The sequence below is a fragment of the Suricata suricatta genome, chromosome 1 (assembly GCF_006229205.1).
Source record: "Suricata suricatta isolate VVHF042 chromosome 1, meerkat_22Aug2017_6uvM2_HiC, whole genome shotgun sequence".
Classification (NCBI taxonomy): Eukaryota; Metazoa; Chordata; class Mammalia; order Carnivora; family Herpestidae; genus Suricata; species Suricata suricatta.
Genome location: NC_043700.1, coordinates 154708051 through 154735008, shown reverse-complemented (window position 1 = coordinate 154735008; position 26958 = coordinate 154708051). Strand labels below are relative to the sequence as shown.

The 26958-nt window shown below is 46.2% G+C and overlaps 1 protein-coding gene across 13 annotated transcripts in view; it reads left to right on the top strand.

The window, feature by feature from the left end:
• The first annotated feature begins 1605 nt into the window (after positions 1 to 1605).
• The window catches only part of DCUN1D4 (defective in cullin neddylation 1 domain containing 4), a 133504-nt gene continuing 108151 nt past the window's right edge, over positions 1606 to 26958 (top strand). For 9 of the 13 annotated variants that reach the window (XR_003911483.1, XR_003911480.1, XR_003911482.1 and 6 more), the window contains exons 1-2: positions 1606 to 1700; positions 1893 to 1962. Coding sequence is in view for 6 of the 13 variants with exons in the window: in XM_029945882.1 (XP_029801742.1) it covers positions 1695 to 1700; positions 1893 to 1962 (76 nt within the window). In the remaining 7 variants the exon portion in view is untranslated. Of the gene's footprint in view, positions 1701 to 1892; positions 1963 to 11653; positions 11865 to 12969; positions 12988 to 26958 lie in introns of those variants that run through there. The other 4 variants (XM_029945896.1, XM_029945859.1, XM_029945889.1 and 1 more) reach the window with 3 other exon arrangements.

Genomic DNA, 26958 nt, shown 5'->3' with positions numbered 1-26958 from the left:
TAACTCTTGCTTAGGAAATCAATCCCCCCGCCTCTCCAGGGCCAAATTCTAAACAAATTAGAGCCATCTATTAACATAAGTGTAAGTAGGAGTCTGCATAGGCTTAGGCCCAGTAGAAATCACGGGTGAACTGGTGGCGATGAGAGACCCCAGAAGAGCTACTCTAGACCCCAGTACTCGCCACTTCCTCCAGCACGGTGGGCAGAAGGCCCACCAGCGTGAGTCAAGTCTTGATGTTATAGAGAGTTTCCATTACAGGCTAGATCATCAAAGACAGAGCTCCTGCTCTGAAGGCGAGGCAGTCTTACACAGGAGAGCTTTCTGACATGGGAGGATGGGGCATGGCAGAGGGAGGAGGTCCAACGATCTTGGGAGGAAGGAGAGCTGGCCCACTTTGCTCTATGAGCCAGGACTCTCCAGTTGCAAGCGACCGAAACTACATTTGAACTCTCAGTAGGAAATGTGATGCTATGGGAGCAAGCCTCTGGAAAGGCGAGGGATGAGGCAGGCCTCAGAAATGACTGCAACTAGGAACTAGACAGCCATCATGATCAGGTCACTGCAAGGGCTGTTCCCTGTGTCTGGAAAGCTCTTCCTTTCTACTTAGTTTATTTACTACACATTGTTCATGTGTCTCCAGGCACCTCCTCATGGGAGCCTCCTCTCTTCTCATTCATCTCTCTGACTGAATCACACCCAGGATCCTGGCTGGACTCTTTGAGCCTCTGGGGCAAATTAGAAAATGATGACCCTTTTGGGTGGACAGTGACCAGTGTCTTAAGAACAAGGTACCCTTTCCTTTGAGCAAACACAGCTTCACACCAAGCCCCATGGATTGGTGAGCAGGCTGTTTGGTGGTAATTCCAGCCCTCTCGCCAACTTGGCTGTGCTCCTTTGCGCAGTGCACAAACTGTACACCTGTACAAAGTAGCTGGGCCAGCTCCCTTATTGTAAGCTCTCAAGGGGCGCCTGGGTGGCTCAGTTGGTTAAGCATCCAACTCTTGGTTTCAGCTCAGGTCGTGTTCTCAGGGTTGTGAGATGGAGCCTCACATCAGGCTCCACACTGAGAATGGAGCCTGCTTTACATTCTCTCTCTCCCTGTACTGCTCGTGCTCTCTCTCTCTCTCTCTCAAAAAATAGCAATTTTACATTGTTACATTGCTTACAGGATTATTTAAGGAATGCCTCCTTTACAAACTCATAAGCTTCATGAGGGCAGCAATTGGGTCTGTTTTTGCTCAATGTGTTTTTTCTAGAGCTCAGCAGTGTCTGGTACTCAGAAAGGCCTTGATAATTAATGGTCTTTTCATGAATAATAAATGAATGAGCGATCAAGAGATCATGTGCTCACTGGGAATGGGAGGCATGTTGATTGGCTATCAAAACTTTATTTGATGAATGGTGGGGTGAGCAGTTCCCCAAAAAGGAGCAGGGCTCTTTCTAGCAAAAGAGGGGCAGGCCAGGCAGGAAAGCGTCCATGTGGCCCCACCCAGCCATTGACCTGCCTTGGGCAGGTCACCAGACACTTCTGTGAGATGAGGAAATGTGCCTAGCTCCCCTCTGAGATTGTCCTGCCCAACATTCTGTCCCCTTTTGTTCTGGTTCTGTTCCGTCCTGCCAAGTTCCATTCTAGCTCTGCAGGTGTTCAGTGGAACAAGATATGACTGTGGGCAACTTCAGTCAAGGAAGGCTTAATGGAGGTGAGCCTGTGGCGACTGGGAAAGGCTGGGGAGGAGCCGTAAAAAAAAGAGGGAGGTGGGCAGACGAGGGTGGGAGGCTGGCTGCGGGAAGACTGTTATTGGCATTTGTCTGGAGTCTTTTTTTCTTTTTTCAAATGTAAGTATCTTCGCAATGGGTACTATGTTAACACATCTATATTTCCCCTGAATTAGCTTACCCGAGAACAGCAAGAAAAGCAAGCCAGTCATGCACCAGGAGATGAGGGAATGAGACATTGGACAGGTAAGTTTTAAGCATCACAATAGGTCCCGAATGCAAGCACCTCTAGGGTGTGTGAGGCAAGCTGGTTCCCCCAGGGTCTATATGTTGCCCTTGCCCATGTGTCATGGGCTCTGATGGTGACAGAGGAAGAAAGAAGTGTCTCCATTTCCTGAATGGGCCCGAACCCCCTTCCTGTGACCACTGAGTGCAGTAACCTCTCAGGACCAACCTGTTCTCTTTCCTCGTCCTCTGTGTCTACCTTCCAGGATGTTTGAGCTCAAATCAGGCTTCTTTAATCCTGCTCCTATCAGGGAACAGAGAGGTTTGCCCTTACTCACTAAGGACGGAGCTCATCCTGAAAATGGGTGGGGTCTGTCCCAGAGGGCTGGCCATCAGGCACCACAACGGGAGCCCTGGACTCCTGGAGGGGGAGCCTGGAAAGGGAGAGAAGGCTCAGAGAGGTCAAGGGGGAGGAGGGGGCAAGAGGCAGTTTTGACCCATGCACACTGGCAACCCTTTAAAGCCTAATTGCCTCTCTCTCTAACAATCCTCTGCTACTTTTGGCCCTACTCTTACAGACCCCAGCATGTAGTCCTGTTACCAGGTCCCCAAATAGGTTTGATAAGGAAGAGAACAGGGGCACCTGGGTGGCTCAGCTGGCTAAGCGTCAGACTTCGACTCAGATCATGATCTCACAGTTTGTGAATTTGAGCCTGGTGTCGGGCCCTGTGCTGACAGCGTAGAGCCTGCAGCCTGCTTTGGTTTCTGTGTGTGTCTCTCTCTGCCCCTCCCAGGCTTGTGCTCTGTCTCAATGTGTATTATTTCAAAAATAAATACACATTAAAAAAATAAAAAAACAAAACAAAACAAAACAACAACAACAAAACAAGAAAGAGAATAAAGTTCCATACCCTGGAACTGGGAAAACTGTGTCCCACGTTGCCACTAGTAACGGGCAGTGAGAACACAGGACATTTGCCCCAGCCCCCTAGAGCTATGTTAGGTGTGACTGCCTATTGGTGCTGGAAAAATAGGTATAGCCTCTGCGACAGAGGACTTGGGCCGCATGTTGGGGGAGGGATGGAGAGGGTGGAGTGTCCATAAAATGCTATGCAAAGAAGTAATATAGCAAAGTGATTGAAAATGCTGATCTGGAACCAGTCTGCTCAGGTTTAATTCTCCCTTAGTAGCTGTATGACTCTGGGGAAGTTACTTTACCTCTCTGTGCCTTTGTCGCCTCACCTGTAAAATGAGTTTAACAAAAGTTTCTACTTCTTGGGATTGTTGAGAGGACTAAATGGGTTGGTAGGAACACTTAGAACAGTGCCTGGTGCCAAGTGAGTGGTACTTAAGTGTTTGCCAATACAGTATTTATATCCACCCGTCTATCATCTGCGAATCTGAAATGTCTCCCAAAGCTATAGTTGTAAATTTGAATGGAGGTTTAGAACAGACTAAGGTGGTGGTGATAGAGCTTTGAAGCCAGAACACGTGATTGTGAGGCGGAGGGATGGGGAATGAAATGGAGCAGTTGCAGGGGTTCAAGGTCAGACTTTCCCAGTAAATTGATCAGACTGTGGGGGTGGGGCAGGGCAGCTGGGAGGCTAATCAGGGCCTGGGGTCAGGGGATCAGAGGGAAGGCAAAGGGCAACTGTGTGCTGGGGAGGACCCAGAGCCTAGGTGCGGGTGGCTGCGGAAAAAGCAGTTTTGACTGCAACCCCGTTTGGAACTGGAGGGGAGCAAAATTTGGAAACAGAAGTGTATTTTTGGCACCTCCTCTTGCTCTTTGTCCAATAGTTCAATATCTCCACTCTGTCTTGAAAATGCTGCCCCCCCAGAGCCAAGCCTTCTCTCCTATGGCTCCACAGCCCGAAACTGTTCACTGCACCCATGAGTTCCCACTATTTGAGTGCAGCCCCGGATGTCAGCCAGACGCAGGAGGGTAGCGTGGAACTCATCACTCATTAACACCTCGCTGATAGCCACGGAGGAATCCCTAAAGTGCCTGGATTTTAAAAAGGAAATATAAACACAAATGAATGTCTAATCTAGGAATTCTTAATTTAGGGGTGATGGGGTGGGCATAGGTGGGTTTCAGGCCTTTGACAGAGAGTCATCATTTTCAATGATTCCTAAAGGGTTCTATGACTCCCAAAATGTTGGGGGCATTTGCTTTACCCTATTTGGACTAAGGCAGTGTAATAAACTAAAGTGTAATAAGCAGTCAGGTTAGTTAGAAGAAAATATTTTTCAATTGGGTAAATTAGTGATTTGTACGTGTGTGTATGTGTGCCTGTGTGTGTGCGCGCACACGTGTGTACACACGCATGCCTCCAAGGTCTTCTTCCATTTTGGAACCCTCGATATTTTTCTTAAACACTTGGATTCATTGCTTTCTTCCCACAACATGGCCTCTGGGGTAACTTCAATTGGGGGGCTCAGGCGTGAGTGTCAGGAGACCTGCGGCAGCTGAGGGAGATGTAACCAGGTTATAGGAGCTGGAATCTGCTTAGTCACAGGTGTTTGACATCCTACATCCTCTTCCTTTCTAGAACAGGAAGTTCTTACTTCCATAACGTGTTATCACCAAGGAAGTGAGCATATATTTGCCTCAGCTCCTGTCCTCCTCTTCCCTCCCCCACTCCTACTGCTGCCTGCCGGCTCCATCCACTCTCCCAGAATGCTCCACTTTGCCATAATGAGATGCTCGGCAGCCACCGACGTCTGGAGATGGATGGGGCCTCCTGCACTGCCCTGAGAGGGATGTTAAAAAGACATTGTGTTCATGGAAGCAGGCTAGAAAAGGCGAGGAGAAATGAAGAGCCTGACAACACAGAAGCCATTGTACAAGGAAAATGGTTATTCTTTCTGCCCCTACCCTGCTAGCTGGAGGAACTGAAGCAATGCTATATTTATGAAAGTCACTATAAACGTCATGCATTGTTTAGATTCAATTGGAAAATTATACCTTGAGATCGAGTTTAAGGCAACATCGTTAGGACTTGATTAGCTCAATGCAAATAAGGTGAAAAATACCCAATTCAGAAAAGTACATGTGGTAATGAATACATTTTATTTAACAAAAACTCTGTTAAATCCCTAGGTAGGTGTGATTACTGTAAAATAAAAGGCCCTGGGTTTAAAAAAAAAAAAAACCCTCCAGTTTAAGCATTCTATAGTTGTGCCGGAGAAAAAGATTAGCCAAAAAACAACAACAGCAACAACAACTTACTAATGCTACCCTAATAGTCAGGTAGTCAGGTGTCAAGAAATCGTGAGGTTGGAAATAGTTTTAAAAATAAAGGAACATTTTTCTCTATATCCAGGAGAGGCAAAAAAAAAAAAAAAAAGAAGAAAGAAAGAAAGAAAGAAAAAGAAAAAAAGAAATTGAAACACTGATGTCAAACCTCATCAGAATTGGAAAATTCTTAGCTTTTCTGAGAGATCCCTAAAATGGCAGCTTCATAAAGAGGGAAACCAGGATTTTCTAGATAACTTAAAAACACAGACTCATTTTTGCTTGAAATAGCCCCAAGCATAAAAATTAACCAACCAACTGTACCTCACAAGACTGCGTGAGGTTCACAAAGAAAAATGTAGATGCGTCACATAATTGGTGCTCATGCATTTATTCCTGTTTCCCTCTCCTACTTTTATAAATGCTTGTACATATTTTATCACATTTATCTCTTGAAGATATTACTCCCATTTTTATAGATAGAGGAATGGAGGTCCAGACAAGTTTAATGCCTGTTCAAAGGTTAAAGTGGTAGGGTCCGCGTCTTATTCCAGGCTGGCTCAAGGGTAATACTTAAAGACATTTCGCCTCTGGTATAGCAGATTCAAAATCTTTTATGCCAGTGACTGTGGCACTCAGAGAAGGGTAATATTACTTCAAAGGACGAGGAAGAGAAATTATTCACTATGGGAACACAATATATGTTTCTATTTATGTGGAATCCCCTGTAATTTGCTACCATTTGTTTAATTGTTTAGAAATTCCCTATGTACATCTGAACTTCGAGTATCAATCAATTTTCATTAAGCTAGTTTTCAATGAATTTGAATCACGCAGCATTGATATGGGCTACCCATTTTCTTGTTTATTGTGGAAGGTCTCACGTGTCAGTTTCAAACTAGGCTAATTTCACACTGGTGGCATGTCTCGGTGGAGAAGGCTTTTGTATCTGAACTCAGTGTTCACTGTAAACTCTAGGAAGGAGAAAGGAAGCCAAGTAAATGAAACATAGTGACAGTGGCGTTAGAGGAAAAGAAGGATTTGGGATGACAAGGTGGACGTGACAGGGAAGGGTTTATTTAAGAATATGATGAGTACTGCAACTAACGGGTATTGAGTCAAGTACTTTTATATGCTTTCCTTGTGCGTATTCATTCATTTATTTCTCACAACACACGTAGTGAGGTAGTTCCTATTATTTTCACTCTTTTGCAGATTTAGAAACCAAGATGCAGAGAGATGTGAAATAATTTGTCTTTAAAATTTTTTTAAAGCTTATTTATTTTTGAGAGACAGTGAGACAGAGCACGAGGTGGGGTAGGGGACAAAGAGGGAGACACAGAATCTGAAGCAGGCTCCAGGCTCTGAGCACAGAGCCTGACACGAAGCTCTAACCCACAAACCATGAGATCATGACCTGAGCTGAAATTGGACACTTACCCAACTGAGCCACCCAGGTGCCCTACAATAATCCGTCTTCTTAAGAGGTGGAGTCAATGGGTTTTTAGCCCATGTCCTGCTTCAGAAAAAAATTCAAAAGTACTGCCATGTCTAAAAATGCCCAGTGCAGAGTTGGTTCCAGAAAGTTCCATCTCTTAAGGTCTCTTTTTCACTTTGGGAGTTACATTACTGCTGATGAAAAATATGAAAGTCCCTTTAATGTGCATTATAAACCCATGTGACAGGTTATCAATTCTATGAAGTAACCTGTGGTGATTATAGAGGTCACCCACTCGTGTTTCACTATCAGTGTTCTAAGGTCTCGCATAGGAGGGGCAGGGGAAAAGGAAGCTGATAAAAGAAAAAATGTGTTCAACAAGATATATGGCAAATGATGACATCTCTTCAGTTTGTCAATCATCACCAGTTTTGAGGAAAGACTGTCCCTATTGGTGACAGTGGAGGAAAATGTCTACTTCTATGCCTTTTCCATTAGCCTAATAATTGGGACGTGACGATATACAGGTATTGAAAAACAAAACCTGCATTTTTAGTACTCTAGTGGTATCTGGCAAGTGACTATTGCAAAACTGTTCTATGTATATAAGTGAAAAGCAGTGGAAGTCACAGTGACGTTCCTATGAAATTAAAAGCTTAAGAGCTGAAACGGTTTCCCAGTAACACAGACCTTGATGGTTAAAAGGCGAACTCCAGTAGGCTGAAGTGGCTGCCCCCTGCCACTGATACATCAGAGCAGTGAATTTATTCCATTCAGCAGAGCCTCATTAGACACTCTAGAGAAATAATCTCATTAATAACATTCCATGACGATGATAGTTGCTACTGAAATAAGGTCAAAGGATAAAATAGATAAGAAGGATGGAGTAACCTGAAAATAATCTTTCTGACTCCTATTTTTCATAACATGTATCTACAAAGGCAACCTGAGTCTGGATATTCAACTCGAGAAAAAGGCCAGGTTTCACTATCTTTTCAAAGTACATTCACCCCCATATTATTGTATCCTTATAAATAAGGCTCTTAGCTATGGAGGGCATATTTTTTTTTAATGTTTTTTATTTATTTTTGAGAGACAGCACCAGCAGGGAAGGGTCAGAGAGAGAGGGAGACACAGAATCTGAAGACAGGCTTCAAGCTCTGAGTTAGCTGTCAGCACAAAGCCCGATGTGGGACTCGAACCCATGAACCATGAGATCATGCCTGAGCAGAAGCCGGATGCTTAACTGACTGAGCCAACCCAGGCACCCCTGGAGGGCATATATTAACCTGATTAAAAAGAGGGGGAACATTATAACTCAGGGAGTTTCACCACTTAGGGGCACTATTCCTTATTAGCTAGATGGCGGGGTACTGAAGCTGTCTGAGCCTCAGTTAACTTATCTGTAAATTAGGGATACTATTCGTACTCTACTGGAGTGTGGAAGGTTAGGTGGAATACTTTAACAAGCAAAGCACTGTCACACGGGAAGCAACTAAAAAAACAAGTTGTCATCATCTGGATTAGCAAACTGTCAGTTGGTTATGAGTCTGGAGAAATGAATGCTCCTGACCTCTACAGATATATTTACGTTTTTTGTTTTCGTTTCCACGTAAACCCAGGTAGCCCGACCTTTGATGACTAGCGGAGTTGTACACACTCTCTCACTGCGATCTGAGGCTGAATTAACTCCTTCTTGATACGTGTTCTTTTTGATTCTCTTCAAATTTTACCAGGGGAACATTTATGTATTTGTCTAAGCAGGCCAACTTTATTTTCAGGACTATGACATTCTCCACTCTGTATCCCCAATTCCCAACGTATACAGAAAAGGATGCTAATGTGGGCTGTGTGGAATTTGGGGAAAAGTTTTACTCTGCCATCACGGTCCCAAGATACTTATTAATTTTCCCGCCAAGGATCTGAATATAAATGCACAGAAATGTAACATTATTATCTCTGTAAACATCCCCATAAGGATCAAGTTATTTGGAAACGGTGCCAATGAAAAAAACGTTAAATGCTATATTACATATTGAAAAAATTTCCTATTGAGTTTCACAAAAAGGAAGTATTTCAGATATGAAGTATAGAATTTGTATTAGATTTTTATAATAACGTTCAAATGGGAAGGAAGAGTAGCTTACCCATCTTTGGGGTTTGAAGCTATGATATTGGGCAGTGTGGTACAGGGGGAAAGACCTGGTCTAGGAGCCAAGAAACCTGTTGAGTTTCTGCTTTGCTATTAACTAGCTGAGTGGCTTGGATTAGACATTTAACTCCTTTGGACCTCAAGTCTCATGTTCTTTTTTTTCCTTCTAATTTTTATTTATTTTTTTTTTTGAGAGAGAGAGAGAGAGAGAGAGACAGCATGAGCAGAGGAGGGTCAGAGAGAAAGGGAGACACAGAATCTGAAGACAGGCTCCAGGCTCTGAGCTAGCTGTCAGCACAGAGCCTGACGCGGGGACTGAACCTACGAATCGCAAGATCATGATCTGAGCTGAAGCAGGATGCTCAACCGATTATACCACCCAGGTACCCCTTAAGTCTCACATTCTTAAAATGAGGAAGTTGGATTTTCTCAAGGCTTTTCCCAGATCTAAAATTCCACATTATAGTCAACATTCAGTTCACTTTAAGGAATGGCTAACTAGTACCTACTATTTGAAAGCACTATACTATGTGCTGGGACATAAGATAAATATAACAAGTTTCCTGCCCTCAAAGGTTTCTAGTCTTGTGGATTATTAAACTGATGGGGGTGATAGTTACAGAATATTATGTATTCATTTAATTATACCTGTTTTACTATTCATACAACCTGTGGGGCAGTGAGTCTTAGCAGACTAAGTATGAACTTAGCCCCTCAATCTTCAGGCTGTAGCTGACCTACCAAAAAGATTTGTATAGATTACTCTCTAAGTCTGTTTTTCACTTGAAAATAACCATATAGACCTGACTGAAGGTGATGCTGAAAAGCAACAAAGGTTGAACATCCTATATATTTTTGTGGAGACACTGAGCCAATGAAGTGGGTGCTAGGGGCAAAGCAGTGGGCAGGTCCCTCATGTGGCTTAGCCATCATATTTATTATTATAAAGTTTGCTGTAAAAGAAAAAAATCAGTAAATGGCTACCTAGAACAAATTAATTGTGGGCTTATTTTAATTTGGTGGTGTCAAGAAGTAAACTCATTTCTGTGCAGAACAACAATTGTGTTTCAGCCCTTAAATTACCATGGTCAGTAAAAACTATACAAATATATATACAAAATATTATTAATTTCTGTGAACCATATATAATTTGTTATTTTCTAGCTATAGAGTAGGTTGAACACATACATGGCACAAAGAATGCAAACACAGCTCTTAGTTCAGAGTAAGAAGGGACTTTTCTTAGGATTAGATCTGCTCAACAAGGAATGGCCCATTTCAGAGTCCGGAGGTACTTACCCATCTCTGTGAGGTCCAGCTGACAGATCTTTCAGGTTAAAGGTCACCAATATGGATACGATTCTTGAGAAGAAAACTGAAGTGGATAAATTCAGGTCAATTCTGAGATTCTATAATTAGGTGAAGTGATTCATAAATGTCTGAACGATAGAAGTATGATAGAGAAGTATGATAGATCCAAAATTATAAGGATGTAATTTACTCAGGAGACATTAGAGCTTAAAGGGGATGTGGTATACAACAATGGGAGTGGCATGGACAGAGGAACTGATTTGATCCTGTTCTTTCAAAATATCTTGTTTTTGGTGTAACATTTATCCTCTGATTTGAAACCTAAATTTCAGAACTCTGAAACTCAAAAGCCTTGGCTATAGAAATCTAAAATTTAAACCACTAATGTTTTGTTAGCAGTTGTTTGTGGTGTAATCCATTCTTGGAGGGGAGAGTAATGCCCTGGCCTAGGCTGGGGCCGGGCCTTGAGATACATGTAAGCGGTGGCTACGTCCAGTGATTGGGGTAGGAGAGGGCTATCCTTCCAAAATATCTCAAAACATTATCCTGCTACATTATGGTGAAGTGTGACCACTTGGTTGCCAAGCATTTTAAAAAAATGGTTGGAACTCATAAAAATGGTGCGAAATCTTGCCGTAGGAAACTCCATCGTCTTAAGCATTCTTAAGAAGTCACTTAAATTAACACCTTCCTCTGCCAACTAACAGCCAAAGAAGGCCCTCTCAGCGTCAGCAAATGAGATTCTCTCAGTTCAGCCAGTTGTCCTTCGAGGACTCAGCGCCTATCCCCTGGACTTGCCAACATGCCAGTCTGAGCCCGAAACTCAGAGCGTGGCCCGGATTTCCTGTATGCCCTGGTAGAGGGGGGGGGTATTCAGATGTGTGTTTGACGATGGACAAAGCCTGTAGGATTCGAAGCCTTTAGAACAGCCCATTTGTGACCAATGGGTAAGAAGAGTGTTGATTCTGGAAAAGTGCAATTCAAAACCGAGAATAGGCTGGATTGTTGTAATTGATGTACAAGAAATAGGAGTTTGTTCCTCACCAGAGGATTTGCTGGAAAGAGGACGCGATGATTCTTTATCGTTTCCAGCAGTAGGAAACAGCTAACAAGAGAAGTCCCAATCCAAGTTCGCACCGGCTGGGCTGCTGAGAACCGCTCCGAGGCGTGCGAGACAAGTGGGTGACGCAAGTAGGGGCTAACTCCCCTACTCCTTGTAGCGGGACACAAGACGCCCCAACTGTGCTTTCCCTTCACGGCTATTCACGCAACACCACGCGTGCTTTGTTTCAGAAGCCGACCCTTCTTTCTCGGTTGGTCTGCAGCTCCACCAATCCCGCCCCTAACGGGGCGGGGCTTCAGGGTCAAGGTGGACCAATTCGCCAGCCTCGCCCCTACACGCGCTTTCGGACCCCCGGGGAAGAGTGACAGCAGCCGGGTCCAACCTGCTGCTCCAGAGCGTGGCCTCCGCCAGGGGCGTTACGAGAACAAGTCGCCGGGACCAATCGCATTAGACCTAAGGGGGCGGGGCCTCTTTGCCCGCTCCAGACCGGCGCCCACCGCACTCCTTTTCTCAAATGAGAGGCGCGGAGGGGTGGTCTCTCGGCCGAGGTTCAGCCAATGATTGGAGGCGAGGTGGGCTGGCCCGGAGTGCTGGCGGCTGGTCCTCAGCTCCAAGCCGAGGTGCGGCGAGCCGGTGGGGGGACCGCGAGGCGAGCGCGGGAGCCTGGGCGGCGAGTGGGGTGTGAGCTGCCCGAAAATGCACTCGGATGCCGCCGCTGTCAGTGAGTAACAGAGAGCGAGCTGGCCGGGGCCGGGCGGTTGCCAGCACTCTCCACTCCGCTCCCGCAGTCCCCGCCCCGCGCCTCCTGTCCCGAAACGCGCCGGGAGTCCCGGCCCGGGAGCCACCCCTTCCCCTCCCGGGGCCGGGGCGGGCGGTGACGCTGCGGGCGGCGCGGGGCGGGGGCGGGCGTGGGGGGGAGGGGACCGGCCTGACGGGGGAGGGCGGAGGTGAAGGGGGTGGGGACTGGCTCCTTTTCAGTGTTGGGGGCAGGGGGGGCGGGACGTGCAATGAAGGGCTGGGACCGGAGTGCCCCGGGTGAATGGAGGTGGAGGCGGCGGCGGGCGCTAGCGGCCAGGGCCGGGGGTGGCACCGGCGCGAGGAGAGAGGGAGGGAGCGAGCGAGCGGGGCGCAGGGGTGAGGATTTCCTAGGGGCTGAGCGGTGCGGGCGGCTCCGTGAGAAAGGCGGGTGAGTGCTAGGGGAGCGCGGGGGCGGGGACAATGGGAAGGAGGGCTGGTTGGCGGGGGTGGGGGGGGGAACAATGCGGTGGGGGAACGGGGGCAGCGGACGAGCGGGGCTGGAGGGCGGGCGCGGAGATGAGGGCTGATGTAACGGGAGAGCGAAGTGGTGGGAGGGATTGGGGTGTGATGGGATAGTTGGGAGTCCGGCGGGCTGGAGAGGGATAGGGAGGGTGGTGGGGTCACTGGGAGTGGTAAGAGGGGGCAGACGTTGGGGTAATAGGATTGAGCAGGTGTTGGGAAGAGAGGGTAATTGGGAGTTAGAGGCGAGGAAGGAGGGGAGGGTTTGAGGTGACAGGATGGGGGCAGGGGTAGGGAGGTGCGGTGGGGGTGTAAAGCTAGTTGGGAGGAAAGGGGGGTTGGGAGGGGCCAGGGCAGGGGGAGGACTGTCAAGTCCAGATTCGGTCCGCGCGGGGCTCAGGGGGAAGGTGTCAAACTCAGTTTTCAGGGGGGTGTTCCCTCCCCCGGATCAAGACTGGGTCCGTGTAAGAGCGAGCCCTGAGCTTCGGGGTGCGGGGAGAGGAGGGGGCGGGGCTGAGGTGGAGGGGGCGGGGAGGTGCCCTGAGGTTGGCGCTGGCCGCGGTTCCCCCAGAGCGGCGGGAAGCGAGGTCAGCGCTGGCGCGGGCTCTGCTCTGCTGCGGGACTGGGAGGCGGGGCGCGGGCGCGGGCTGCGGGTTTTCCGCGGCAGAAGCGGGAGGAGTCGGGCCCTGGAGACCAGGTGGGGGGTTTTGCGCAGGGGAGGTGTTGGGGTCCCAGGCAGTCCGTGGGTTTGGCAGTCTGTGACGCAGTTTTCTAATTTTTGGTCGTCAGGTGTGGACGTTGGTGCCTAGAGACCCGCTTCCCTGCAGGGAGTGGCTGGACCACAGGCTCCGCGTAGCGCTTGCGGAGCGCGACCTCTGCCTAGCTTGCGGGGAGGACGCTTTAGGGGTTTCCTTTAGGGTCTGGCTCTAGTGGCCGAGTGTGAAGGGGAAAGGCGGTCGCGCGGAATTCTGGGACTTGTAGTCCGCGCCGTGCGGGGCCGCGGTTGGGTTGGGTGCACGTGGGTAACTGTGGAAACGAGTCCCAGAATGCTTCGCGCCCTTCGGAGCCTCCCGGCTCTGCTAACTCGTGCTTTTTTCCCGGTGGACCGGAATGCGCTCTTGGGATCTTCCCTTGTCCCCTAGGGCTGGAGCGATTCGCTAGACCTTCCACGTCTGTCAGCGGGAGGGGGAGAACGAAGCCAAACGCAGTCCTTTTGCACTTGGGTTCTTGATTCACTAGTTGATTACTTCCTCCGGCATTTGGTGGCCTTATATGTAGGGTAAATGCTTAGTCTTTTATCATCTAGCTCATAGGTTTGGAAAAACATTCAAAATGCAGCACTATCTTAAAGCAGAGTTTAGGATGCTGTATTTATTGTGGCATCCAGTGTACGTAAACACTAGGTTAAAAGGTTTCATTTTACGGAAATCTGGGAATGCAGCGGAGACCAGTGTAACCATTGTGAAGATAGTACAGGTTATGTGTTTATATTTCTTGGGCTGTTTGGACTGCCCAAAGGTAGGACTTTTTCAAAGATGGTCTTCAAGTGATGGAGGCGGCTTAATGGAATTTAGGGTGGTAATGTACCCATTCCTGAAGCCAGCATGAAGATGAGCAAAGGGAATATATGAGGTTTTCAGTTTTTCAAGGGAACAGGGGAAGCAAAAGAGGCTAGAAGAAGGTAAACTCGGTGAAGGACCATAAGTTTTTGTATTGTTTTGTTTGTAACAGCTGCTGTAATGGTTTTTGCCTCTTTAATAATTAGAGACCACCCTCTCAGTTTTTAGATGCCCCAAATGCCACATCCTTTGCTGGTTCCCATTACCATTTATATACTGAATCTGTCTATCACAGAATCTGTAATGTAGAGGGCCATAATATTAGCTCAGAGATGACAGACTTTTATGTGATATATTAGGTATTGTGAAACTATTGGTAGCATAGTCGCTAGAAGAATATTTTAATGATCCTAATGATATAATTTTACCAAAAAGTCCTAAAATTTGGAAACCTTTTAGTATGGTTACAAATATACTGAACTTGCATACTTTGTTAAATGATTAATGGTTAAATGATGGCTGAAAAACTGGGCAATGTGTGGTTTTTTTCAGGAAAAGATTTTTGTTTGTCTTATGTTTTACTTGATCTTTTGATGAAATATTCACAAAGCCCTTTGTGGTATGTAAATGTATGTGGACATGTTTTTTAAAATGTGTGCTTAATACTGGAATTTGCTCTCATATAAAGGATAAATGGTATGAAGTTGAAAACAAGAGTTATAATTATCTTCAAGATGGTGTTTTAAAAGAAATATTAGATTAATAATTTTCCTGTTTATTTTTGTTATATCCCAAAGGGCAGTTGCCCTTTACACACACACACAGTCCCTCTCTTCTCCAGACCCCCAAGCCTTAGGTTTCTAAACATGATCAGCTTATATTTTATGCTGTGGATTCCCCTCTTTGATTTTTGGCCTTTGGGGAGGTCCTTTTTTTTTTTAATTTTATTAAAGAAATTTTTTTAATGTTTTATTTACTTTTGAGAGAAAGAGACAGTACAAGCAGGGGAGTGGTAGAGAGAGAGGGAGACACAGAATCCAAAGCAGGTTCCAGGCTCTCAGCTGTCAGCACAGAGCCCAATGCGGGGCTCGAACGAGTGAACTGCGAGATCATGACCTGAGCCAAAGTGGGGTGCTTAACTGACTCAGGCGCCCCAGTGGAGGTCCTTTATTTTCATGTGAACTTGCCTGTGCATTTAAACAGCTGTTTCTTACACTTGGCCCAGTTTTTTTCCCTGCTGTTTTATATTGGAAAGGTTTTTAGGTTATCTTGTCTATAGCATGGCCAGGAAAGTAAATCTCCTTCGTTTTCTTCACCTTAGAGAACTTCTGTACATTTACTCTTTCCTTTCTCTTTTCCTCGAAGAATGCCCCTGCGTATACTTGATCACATTTTTTTCAAATGTTATTTATCATTATTTTCTTTCTCTTTTTATCTTTAATTGGTCCCAGCAGCTCTTATAGTTTATTGCTTTCTTTCTGGCTATTAATACATGTTGGCATTTTGTCATCTCAATAATAATGATCTTGTTAACTCAGTAGAATAAAAAATCAACCTGTCAGAAACTGACCTCATGATTTGACCTCTGTTGTATCAATTATTGGCAAGTAACAAAACTAAAAATGGCATAAATGATAGAACGTATTGTCCGGTAGCAAGGGTTATAGAGAATAGATGATTGTAAGGATGGTGCAGTGTCTGAACGACGTCTTTGAATACTCCAGCTTCTTTGCATACTTTTCTTCCTCTATTCTTAGTATTTTGACTTATGGAGAGCCTCAGGCTCGTTACCTCATGTTGGCAGTGTGGTTGCTGGGGCCCCAGACATCATGCCTGTGTAAGATGGGGAAGACAGGAACATATTTTCTTAAAATTCCCTCTTAGCAGAGAGGAGTCTTCTAGAAGGTAGCCTTGGAGACTTCCCCCTTCAGTTTCACTGAATAGAACTGATCCTGTGGCCCTGCTACTTGTAAGGAAGGTTGAGAAAGTGAAAGTCTGGCGTTTTTCAGCGGCTTTTGTGACATGTGGCCTGTGCTAGTGGGGAAGAACAGTGAGGAATGCTCTGGGTCGGCCTGCAGGTTGTATCTTGAGCCAACTACTTGGTCCAGTTGTTTCCATCTTGGTCTCAATTTTTTTTTAAATCTATCAGTTTATACAAAGTTGCCTTACTAAGTATAAATAAGAGCCTATCAAGAGAAGGTAAATAAACTGTAGATTTACAGGCTGCATAAAAATGCTTGCTGTATATTAGAAATGGGCCATATTTTGGCTCTGAGCATCCTAGTAGTCAAAACAAAGAGGAAAACAAGACTAATTAGTATTATTCATTTGGTTAATGAACTGCAAGTCGTTAACTAACCCAAGCTGGAAGCTTAGACATTTCTTATCCTTTCCTGGGCAGGTAGTAAGATAGAGACCCCGTCACCTTCCATGCTCTACTGAACTCTCAGACCTATTGCTATCGCCTGGACCTATCCCTCTTTCCTTATGTTGTTAATCAGCAGTAATCCATTTGCCAGCCTCAGCCTCCTCTCACTTTGTCCTCCGCTTCACTAGTAAAATCATCTTTGTCCTTAGGAGTCCCCTAGACAAAACCTTGAGGGCTCCCGTTAGCTTGATGAGATACAGACTTCTCAGAACCTGGGGTGGAACCAGCTTCTGTAGTTGAGGCTCGCCTTCTTCCCCCTAAACTGCTGCCTCCTTGTCCCTGCCATCAGTGCTACTTCTGGGGAACTGTTCCCACTCTAGCAGACTCATCCCTCTGTTGAATCTCCACGTGCTGTTTACTTCTGCTCTCAGTGTTAACTCCTATAACAGCTGTTTGTTTGTTTATCTGTCCCTCCCCAATTAGATTATTACTCCCTTGTGATCTGGGTTTGTCTGACTTCGTATCCACTTTATCACCCAAGATGATCCTTTGTTTAGGTCCTCAAATATGTATTGGATTACACTTAAATGGTCAACTCTTAAGTAGCGAATTACCTAGAAAATTTTAATTTTCCCTATTTAGCATGCTTCTTCTGAGTGATTATCTTCAGATTTTTCTTCAGGGAATACAAACTTTCACTTATTCATCTTCTGTCTTTTTTAACAAACTCAGCCATAAGCAAACCAATTTTAATAATATACATATATATTTTTGGGACAGAAAGAGAGAGAGAGAGAGAGTGTGTGTGCGTGCTCGAGAGCAGGCAGGGGGAGGCACAGAGGGAGAGGTGAGAATCCTAAGCAGGCTCCACGCCCGTCTATAGCCCCACTTGGGGCTTGATCCCACCACCATGAGATCATGACCTGAGCTGAAATCAAGAGTTGGTCCCTTAGCCAACTGAGCCACCAGGTGCCCCAATAATATTTCTTCTTAAATACATGCAGATACCAGTTTTGAAGAGTGAGGCACGGGGAAATCCTCTAGGAGAAAGTAAAATGCTGATGCTGTGTGAAGGGACCAGGAGTCTGTGTGTGAAAATGCACGTTTCCGGTTCAGATCTGGTGTATAAGTCTGTGTAGGGAAGGCTAACGCAGGGCTTGACCGGACTGGCGCTACATCTCTTTTCGTTTTACGACCAGATTCAGAGAGAGGGAGATACAGAATCTGAAGCAGGCTCCAGACTCTGAGCTAGTTGTCAGCACAGAGCCTGACGTGGGCTAGAACCGACAGACTGTGAGATCATGACCTGAGCTGAAGTCGGATGCTCAACCTACTGAGCCACCCAGGTGCCCCTAGTTTTTTTTTTTTAAACCTTTTGCTACTTGCTGGCCTGCATCACTAGTATCCCCAGAGATGGTGTGTCATCCATTTATGTTTGCAATGGGCATTGTCAGTCTTCGGGGCCCTGGCTCTTTCTTTGGCTGGGAAATTCCTACCTTTGCAGGCAGACCTGCTCAGACACACCCACCACAGAGTGTGAGCCTGAAGCCCAAGGCAAGGGATGGCAGGAAGCCACGGAGAGCCTTGAGGCCACTTGGAGAGGCTGGGCAGTGGGGGCAGTCGCTGTGGTCCTAGGGGCCAGCCAGTTCTGGCCCTGTCTGTGTGCTCCGCCGTGTGCCATTAAGCATTGTTTTGGTTATGTAACTTGGCTTTCTGAATTTTTTAGACATTCTGTGAATTATCCAGTGGCCCTTTAAAAGAGAAGTCATTATCCTGTTTTATTAGTTAGTTGGTGTCTGGTGTTCAAAACTAAGAATTCCGACAATAGATCAACATCCAGACCTCTCACTGGTCCTTTCGTGGCAGAGGCCCTTGTGGAGAAGAGCAGTGATGTGCCTTTCTACCCCGACTGGGCCCCGACTGGGCCCTGTTCAGGGTGCTAGATTCCTGGTCTCAGGTTACCCAAAGGACAGAAAGAACACACAGGCCATGTCAGATGTGGGTGCTGTCTTTGCCAATGGCCAGTCAGGACTCTGGGCCACATGTCGACTCACTGTGTCACTGGATCTCAGCACACAGAGCTTTACACTGCTGGTCTTTTTCTAATCACCTCTTTGTCCTGAAAACAAATAAACAAAAAACAAACAAAATGTGATGCTCAGGAACTAATGTATACCTTCTGGTGCGTCTTTTTGGATCTGATTTGGGAGGATTAGCTATGGAAATATTATTTGTGGCTTTTTTGGGTAGAATATTTACCTAAAATTCCTATCTGATATTCTTTATTGCATTTTAGTCATTCATTGAGTATAATATGCATACTATAAAATTGTGCCTATTTTAAGTGTATAGAGCTTGATGAATTTTGATAAATATCCTTACTGGTAGGTGTAACCACTACTAAAATTAAGATATAGAACATTTTCATTACCCCCAAAAGTTCCCTTGTGCCCCCTTGCAGTCTACTTCTCTCCTCCACATCCACCACAAGTTTTGGCTTTTAATATATGTCATCTTAGGCCGCCTCCATGTTAGTTGATGATTAGTCACTTTGCTGTTCATGGGGAGATCACAGTTTAAAAAGTATGTGTACAGTACAGTATAAATCTCTCTCTCTCCTTTTTTACTGAACTATTAAATCTAAAGCAAAACTATCAGGACTGTATGAATTATAAATCTGGTAATGCTTTACCATGTGGAACTGTCTAGAGTGAAATGACTTATTCTCCTGAAGTTTTCCAGTGGATGGCTGTTCTGTGTGGCCCAAAGATGTATGCTAGGATTTGCTCCCTGGATGTGATGATATCTTGAATTGTTACCTGGTTCAGGCTGGGAGACAGGAAAGCATAATAGTTAAGTGTTGGGCCCTAGAGTCAAATTGCTGGGATTCAGATCTTTGCTCTGCTACATACCAGCTGTGTGACCATGGGTAAGTTACTCAGCTGCTCTGAGCTTCAGAGTCCTCACGCGTAAAACCTCCGTGCTGCAGCACATGGAGTTGTGCAGTCAGTCAGCAGTGTTTCCTGAGCACCTACCGTGTGCCAGGCCCGGTTCATCTCGAATGCAGTTCTCATTCTAGTGTGGGGGAGGATCAGATGATGATAAGCTGTGTAAGGAAAAAAAAAAAATAAAGCGGTGGGGGAGGGGGAGCACAGGTGTGTGAGCAGGGAGGGGAGAGGAGTGGCACATGTTGTGGTTTTAAATACCAGGGTCAGGTTTTAAGTTAAGACCTGATGGGGGTGAGGAGCATTCCAGGCAGCTGGAAAGAAGGCGAGGCTCTAAGTGGGAGCAGCCTATGGCTGTAACTGAAGAATCGCAAAGAGGCTGGTGTTCTTGGAGTGGCGCTGGGGGTTGGGCAGAGAGGAAGAAGTTGGAGGCAAGGTCAGAGCCATCCCAAGGATTAAATGAGATACAACACACAGTTTAGAGAAAGGTTTTTGTTGCTAATGATTGCTTTATAACTACACCCTCCTCATTAGACTATGAAAGGAGATCCTTGAGAGGAAGAGAGGTTATCAGAAGGAAAAGAACCTAGTGGGGCATTCCCTCAGTTAGCCACTTACCAAACATTTGAGGCTTTCTGGTTTGTTGCCAGGCATTGCTGTAACGCACATGACTGTGGGCATGAGTGGGTCTCTGTGCCTAAGAAGTTTTTTCCAGAGGGCTAAGGGTGGAGGCAGAGAAGTAATGGACGGTGTAAGTACCACAGGGTGGCAGCTAAGTTAGTTGGATGCCCAGGGTGCTTTGGGAACAAATGGGAAGTCTTTAAAATTTCCTTCATGGAAAGGTTCGTATTTATACCGTGGGTTTTGTTTTTGAAGTTTTCCTGTGGGAAGAAAAAGATCTATGTGTGCCTGGGCGGATGAGGTGGGAGGGTGCTTTCCCGGCAGAGGGGACAGTACTGAGAACTGGGGCAGGAGAATGGGAGTGAGGGGGACAAGGTCGAGGAGTGGACAGGAGCCACAGGGGCGAAGGGCTGAGAAGGGGGACCAGGGAGAGTGTATGAGTAGGAAGGAGAGGAGAAGGGGGGGCAGAGGGAGAGAGGAGGGACAAGGGGGAGTGGGGAGGGCCTGACACAGGTTAGGAGATTATTCTTGGACTGTGCCAGCTGCTTGGCCGTGTTGACGCCTTCAGTCCCCGCCACAACCCTCTGAAGCAGGTTGTGCACTGTTATTCCCGTTTCACAACTGCGGAAGCTGAGGTGGAGAATGTAAGTGGCGAATTGAGAATCTAACCCAGGCATTCTGACGGCAGGGTATAGATGCCCCTCCGCTGCCAATGAAGTAATACGCAACCTTCTGTTTGTGCCTTTGGTTGAATCCTGTGGTGGCCCTGCAGGTGTCCCGGAATCCCGTATTTTGTCTCTGGCCCATGGATGATGACAGCGGAACTAGCTGACCTCTCTGCCTCCATTTTGCTTCTGGTTCTTTTGTTCTCAGAGTGGGGCCGAACTGCCTCGGGATGTAGGATGAATTCCTTCTAACCACTCCTCCTCTCCCCTCCTTTCTGCCATCTTTCTCTCAGTGACAGTAGGCATTTAAAAACAGATTCTAATTGGGGAACCGATTGTGGCAAAGTATTGCATACCTTTTCTCAACTCATGAAATAGTCGTGTTTATTTAGTCTTCTTAAATCTTATTTACCTTTTTTACATTTTTTAAAGTTTTTATTTATTTATTTTTGATAGAAAACATGGGAGAGGCAGAGAGAGAATCCCAAGAAGGCTTCTCATGGTCAGCACAGAACCTGACATGGGGCTCAGTCTCACAAACTGAGATCCTGACCTGAGTTGAAATCAAAAGTCAGATGCTTAACTGACTGAGCCACCCAGGAGCTCCAAATCTGACTTTAAATAGACATGTATTAACTTCTAATTTTTTTTAATGTTTATTTAATTTTGAGAGGGAGAGAGACAGAGGGTGAGTGGGGAAGGGGTAGAGAGGGAGGGAGACAGAATCTGAAGCAGGCTCCAGGCTCTGAGCTGTCAGCACAGAGCCTGATGCAGGGCTTGAGATCATGACCTGAGCTTAAGTTGTTTGCTTAACCAACTGAGCCACTCAGGCACCCCTGAAACATACTTCTTAAATTATTTTTAAATCTAGGAGATACCTAACAACATTGCAGAAAAGCTAGAAAACCTAAAACTTACCTTTTAGTAGGGCTACTAATGTGTTTTTGTGTAACATTTTTGAAATTATTTTCTTTTTTCTGTAGTTGAGATTGAGTTCGAGTCTTTTTCCTGCTTAGTATTCCTTTCTGCAGATGCCGTTCCCAACAATTAGGCCACAGATTACTTGTTCTTAATTAAACAGGCGGCTGAGAAGGATAGTGGCACATTCCAGTCCGGGCTGCTGGCTATTGATGCCATACTTTTAAAGACCCATCACTTTGTCATCCCTTCTGCCCTGTCTTTACTTTTTGATCTGCTAGGTTCAGTGCGTCTTCGTCTGTTCTGTGTTCTAATAGTCACAGGGGTCCAGACAATGAACTGTTATGGGTGCACAGCGTGGGCCAGCACTGTGCTAAGTGCTTGGCACATGCCATCTTATTTTCTCCTCATAATAGCCTTGTTAAGGGGGGTCCATTCTTCCAGTTGTACAGATGAGGACACTGAGGCACAGTGAGATCAGGTACCCAACTGGCAGGGTCACTCAGCTAGGGTGTCACAGAGCCGAGACTCCAACCCGGGCCTTTCTGATGCCAGCGCGGCAGGGCTCTTGTGTCCTCAGTGAGATTAAAGGATGAGTTTTACTCTGAACTATTGAGTGGATCTGTGTTCTTCAGCGGGTAGGGCGGGCGAAGGGAATGAATCTAGGGCCCCTTGTGCCTTGTCACACTGGGAACGCAGCCAGACAGGGTGTCCTGACGTGGCCGACTCCTTTGAGATGGTACCAGCAGGCACGGGTCGCGGAGCGGATGACGGTGCTAGGTGGCATACCGCCTCTCCGGGGCGGATGGCTTCTCGCAGCCTCGTTTAGGAGTCTTGTGAGAGAAGGAAAAAGCCAGCAGCAGTGTGCTTGGACAGCTTTAATTTTGGATCTTGTGTTCAGTGAAAACGCTGAGTCACCTACAATGACCTGCTTCCCATCCGTTATCAGGTTCCTCTCTGTGTGGTTTGCCTTTTGGCTTTTGTTCCTTGAAGTAGCAAATATTTATTGATGAGGGGAGTGATGTTAAGGGCTCCCTGCTGCTACTTTGTTTCTTTTCATTTGCACCTGGCGTTTCAGCCTTAGAATCTTTCCCCTGTTTCGCCAGTGCTGACATTGTCCCGGTGAATGAGTTGGGTTCTCCCCGTGAATGAGTTGGGTTCTGGTCTGTTCTGTGCTGAGCTTGTTCGCAGAATGGAGTGTGCCGGCAGGTGTGGGCTAGAACTCCCTGCTCCGGCTGCGTAGTAGAATCACCTGGGCTACTGAAGCACCCACGACCCCACTCCCATCTTTATCTAGTTGATCTGGATTGGGGTCCTGGCCGGTTTTCAAGCTTCCCCGGTGATTCCTATGTGCAGCCCCTGGATTAGTTTTAAGAAGCTTAATTAGGGAGCTGAGGTTGGTTTGGACGCTGGGGGAGAGAGCACCGGGCGGACAGCCGACCGGCCATTCCTGCTCACTGTGCGACGTCCAAGCCAGCACTCAGGTAGCGCTTACTGTGTGCCAGGTACTGTTCTAAGCCCATCACAGTGTCGACTCATTTAATCCTCGCTGTAGCCCTGTGAAGAGGGCGCTGCTACTATCCGTTTTATAAAGAAATTCCCACTAGCAGCAAAGGGCATGTAGCGCACAAACTTAGAGTAACACAGTAAATTTAAAGCTGGTGGGGGGTGTAGGTGCTGCTTTTGATAGAGTCAGGAGAGGAGAGACCTCTCTGATGAGGTGATATTTGAATAGATATTTCAGTGAAGTCAGCTGCCAGGCTTTGCGGACTCTGGAGGTCATTGACACAGAGGGCGTATTAAATGTAAAGGCCCTGAGGTAGGAATTCATGTGAGTCTTCAAGGAAGAGAGTGGCTGGAATGGAGTGAGCAAGGATAATGGAATGAGATGACTTAGGTCAGATCATGTAGGGCCTTGTAAGGACTTGTTGAAGAGTTGGATTTTTTTTTTCTTTTATGCTGCAGTAACAAATCCAGAATTGTGTTGATTGAAATCAGAAGTTCCGTGTTCTTTGCAGGTTGGCAGGGGTCTCCTCTTGACTCCATTGGCATTCCTGTTCTCAGCCTTCCTGAAACCAACTGGAAAGAGGGCTTCTGTTTCTAGAGGGAAGGAGACAAGGCAACCCTAAAGAATAAAAATCAACTACCAGACACCCTTTATTTTGACAACAGAATTTTTTTCTTTATCACTTAGTAAAATTGACATTTCAGGAGAATGGGCCATGTAACCTGTAGTTTGGAGAACCCCTAAGCATTCCATATTGAACCCCATTTAGAGAGGCCTTAGCCCACTCTGCTCGACCATGTTCTGGTTCTGTCCCAGAAGCATTCAGGACACATGACCATTTTGATAACCTTTAATTTTGTCTGATTTTGTTTAACTTTTTTGTCAGTCCCATGGTCATGCTGCTCCTCCCCTCCCTAAGAGCCTGTACTGGTTTAGTTTATCACTTTCTTTGTCATTAAGAAGCCTGTATTAAGTGTATATGCATAGTGCTGCATTGGAAACCTCTAGGCCTGCGAGCATTGCTCACTGGTCGTCCAACTAGAGTTTAGGTAGTAATAAAATACTTTTGTTAATCATTATTGCTCAGAAGAAAGATGTGTACTTGCAATCAAAATAAGCTTCTCTGCACATCTTTTGTCTTAAAAAAGTTGGTAGGTTGTTTTGGATTTAGCTAGTTTTAGTAACTTTTAAGAAAATGTTATTCTAATTTGTGTATTTGATTATTAACAACTTTGGGTGGGAAATGGTGTTGCTTTTCCCCTTTATGGAGCATGAAGATCGATCAGTTTTTGCTCTGATTACAAATAAGCTAGGATGGAGGAATGAGCTTTGGATGGGGAGTCAGAAGGTGTGAATCATTCCCAGCGTGATCTGCCTGAGCCAGTAGAAGGAGAATTGGACTAATGGACATGAAGCATTGAACTCCTCTCTCATCTCCTGAATGTCCCCATGGTGGTTTTTCCTCATTGTTCAGGGACATTTTATATAGAGGCTAGTTCTGGATCCATAGTCAGAATCCCCTGCATTAAAACTAGCACTTGGGAACACATGGAGAAGGTGCCCCTCGAGGGGTTGTCTCAGAGGCACTCCGCACGGCCCGTTCTCCCTCCAGCGTGGGGGCACAGCGCTGGCTCCTCAGTGGAGCACCAGCCCGAGCAGCTGGCCTGCATTTAGGGACCGTGTTTTATGGGAAAACCGTTTTTAAATACTAGACAGCATCCAGTGTTGAGAGATATGCAAAACGTGACGGGCGCGTGGAAAGCGAGCCTTAGGAGCAGCTGTGGGCTTTGCGTTGCCTGTCTCCAGCTCATTAAGCAGAATGGAGGGCGGTTGTGGGACAATTGAAATTTCTTTTCTTCTCTCTTCCTCCTCTTTTTCTTTTTGGGCCAGTGAGTAAGGTTGAATTTGTGTGAGTTAAGTGTGGCTGTTCTGCACTCCCACTGCCCCTGGATTTCTCCTCTCCGCTTGTACCGCCACCGTCCACCGGAAGGCCCTCCTTGTGCCCCCTCAGCCCCTCCCAGTGGTCTTCACGAGAGGCCACCCACCGTCCAGGCCACACTTGCTGCGGAGTGGTCCTTCGAAAGAATTCCTGATTTAAACCGTGCAGCGCCGTGCGGCGCCCGCGCTCCCAGCCGAGCTCCGCAGAGCTCTTCAGCAGCACTCTGCCCTGGCGGAGTCCAGGGAATGAAGCGCTCGCGGATCGGCAGCGGAGCCGGCGGGGCGGGGCGGGGTTTCAGGAGAGTCTGGTGGCATAGCCATGTTGTGTTCATGTAATCCTTAGAGGTAAGTTCTGTTGAGTAGAATGGATGCCGCTTGAATGTGTCCTGTTTCTCTGCCTGGGTATTGATTCACATAGCCTCTGTTGGCCTGCTTGGACGTCCAAGTCCTTGAGAGTAAGTCTAAATGGGTCAGCAGGGTTCACAGATTTTCATTTTCTGACCTTTGCCTTCCTTATGAGTTCCCTCTTTTACCAGGCTGCTTCTCACAGTTGAAGAGCTAATGCTGTGGATGCACTTGAAACGCCCTGAATATATCAAAATTAAGATTTGGTGCCTTTATATCTACATTTATTCACTAATTATTGACACCTATCATAGGCCAGATGGTGTTCTAAGTAGGTACTGGGAATACAGTAGTGGACAAGACTAAGTCCTGGCTTCTGTGAAGCTTACACTTTAATTGGCAGAGAAAGATAACAAATACATGATGATATAGAGAAGAGAAAAAAGAAACACCTGGTGAGGTGAAAGATCAAAAAGGGGTCCTATTTGTTAAACTGGCAAGGTTGTGTAAGAAGGTGATAATTAGGGGCACCTGGGTGGCTTAGTAGGTTAAGCGTCCAACTTCAGGTCAGGTCCTGATTTTACTGTTCATGAGTTTGAGCCCCGTGTCAGACTCTCTCTGCTGCCAGCACAGAGCCTGGAGCCTGCTTCGGATCCTCTGTCCCCCTTTCTCTCTCCCCCTTTCCTGCTGGTTTTCTCTTTGTCTCTGAAAATAAATAAGCTTTTTTTTTTTTTTTTTTGAAAAAGGTGATATTTAAATGGCAACCTGGTGAAATGTGAGAGCAAGCTGTGTTATATTTAGAGAGAAGAGGGCTCAAGGCAAAGCACATATAAAGGCCCTGAAGTAGGAGTGTGCTTGGAATATTCACCGAACAACAGGAAGCTCATTGTGGCTGAGGAGTAGCAGCAAGAGGAGGGCGGGTAGGAGATGAGATTGGAGAGGTGGGTAGAGGCAGAGCACACAGAACCCTGAGCCCAAAATCAGGGCTTTTCTTTTGTCTCGAATGCCTTCCCCTTCCATGTGCATGTGACTTTTGGGTGAGGTTGGAATTAACTCTGATTTGCCCCACCTGCCTAGCTAGTTGCCCCTCTACCGAATGATTAGCTCTTCCTCATTTATTTGAAATGCCATTTTATCGTATATTAATTACATATGTGTGTTTATACGTATGTACATATGTTCATCAACACTTTTCCATCGATTCGTCTTCTTGGACATGTACCTTTTCGTTATAATTTTTGTACCTTTATACCAAGCATGGGCAAACTTCGGCCCACAGGTCAAATTTGCCCTACCACTTAGTTTTCATAAAGTTTTATTGGAACACAGCTGTGCTCATTTGTTAATGTATTTGCAGCTGCTGTGAGCTATAACGGCACAGTCGTTGCAGCAGAAGTTGCAGAGGCCACAAACTTAAAACTGCTTATGATCTGGCTCTCTGCGAAGGGCTCACCCTCCTCTGGTGTATACTCTGTATGGATATCTGATAGGGCAAGTGCTTCCTCATTCTTCTTTTTCAACAATTTCTTGGCAAGGCCAGCGTGTTTGTGCTTTCAGATGAACTTGAGAATCAGTCTGCCTGACTCCCTTCCTTTTCTCCACCTCTTTTGGGGTGGGGATCTGGGAGGCAGGAAGAATAGGAATTTGATTACATTTAATTTGTAGTTTAGTGCAAAGGGGAAGTGATAGCTG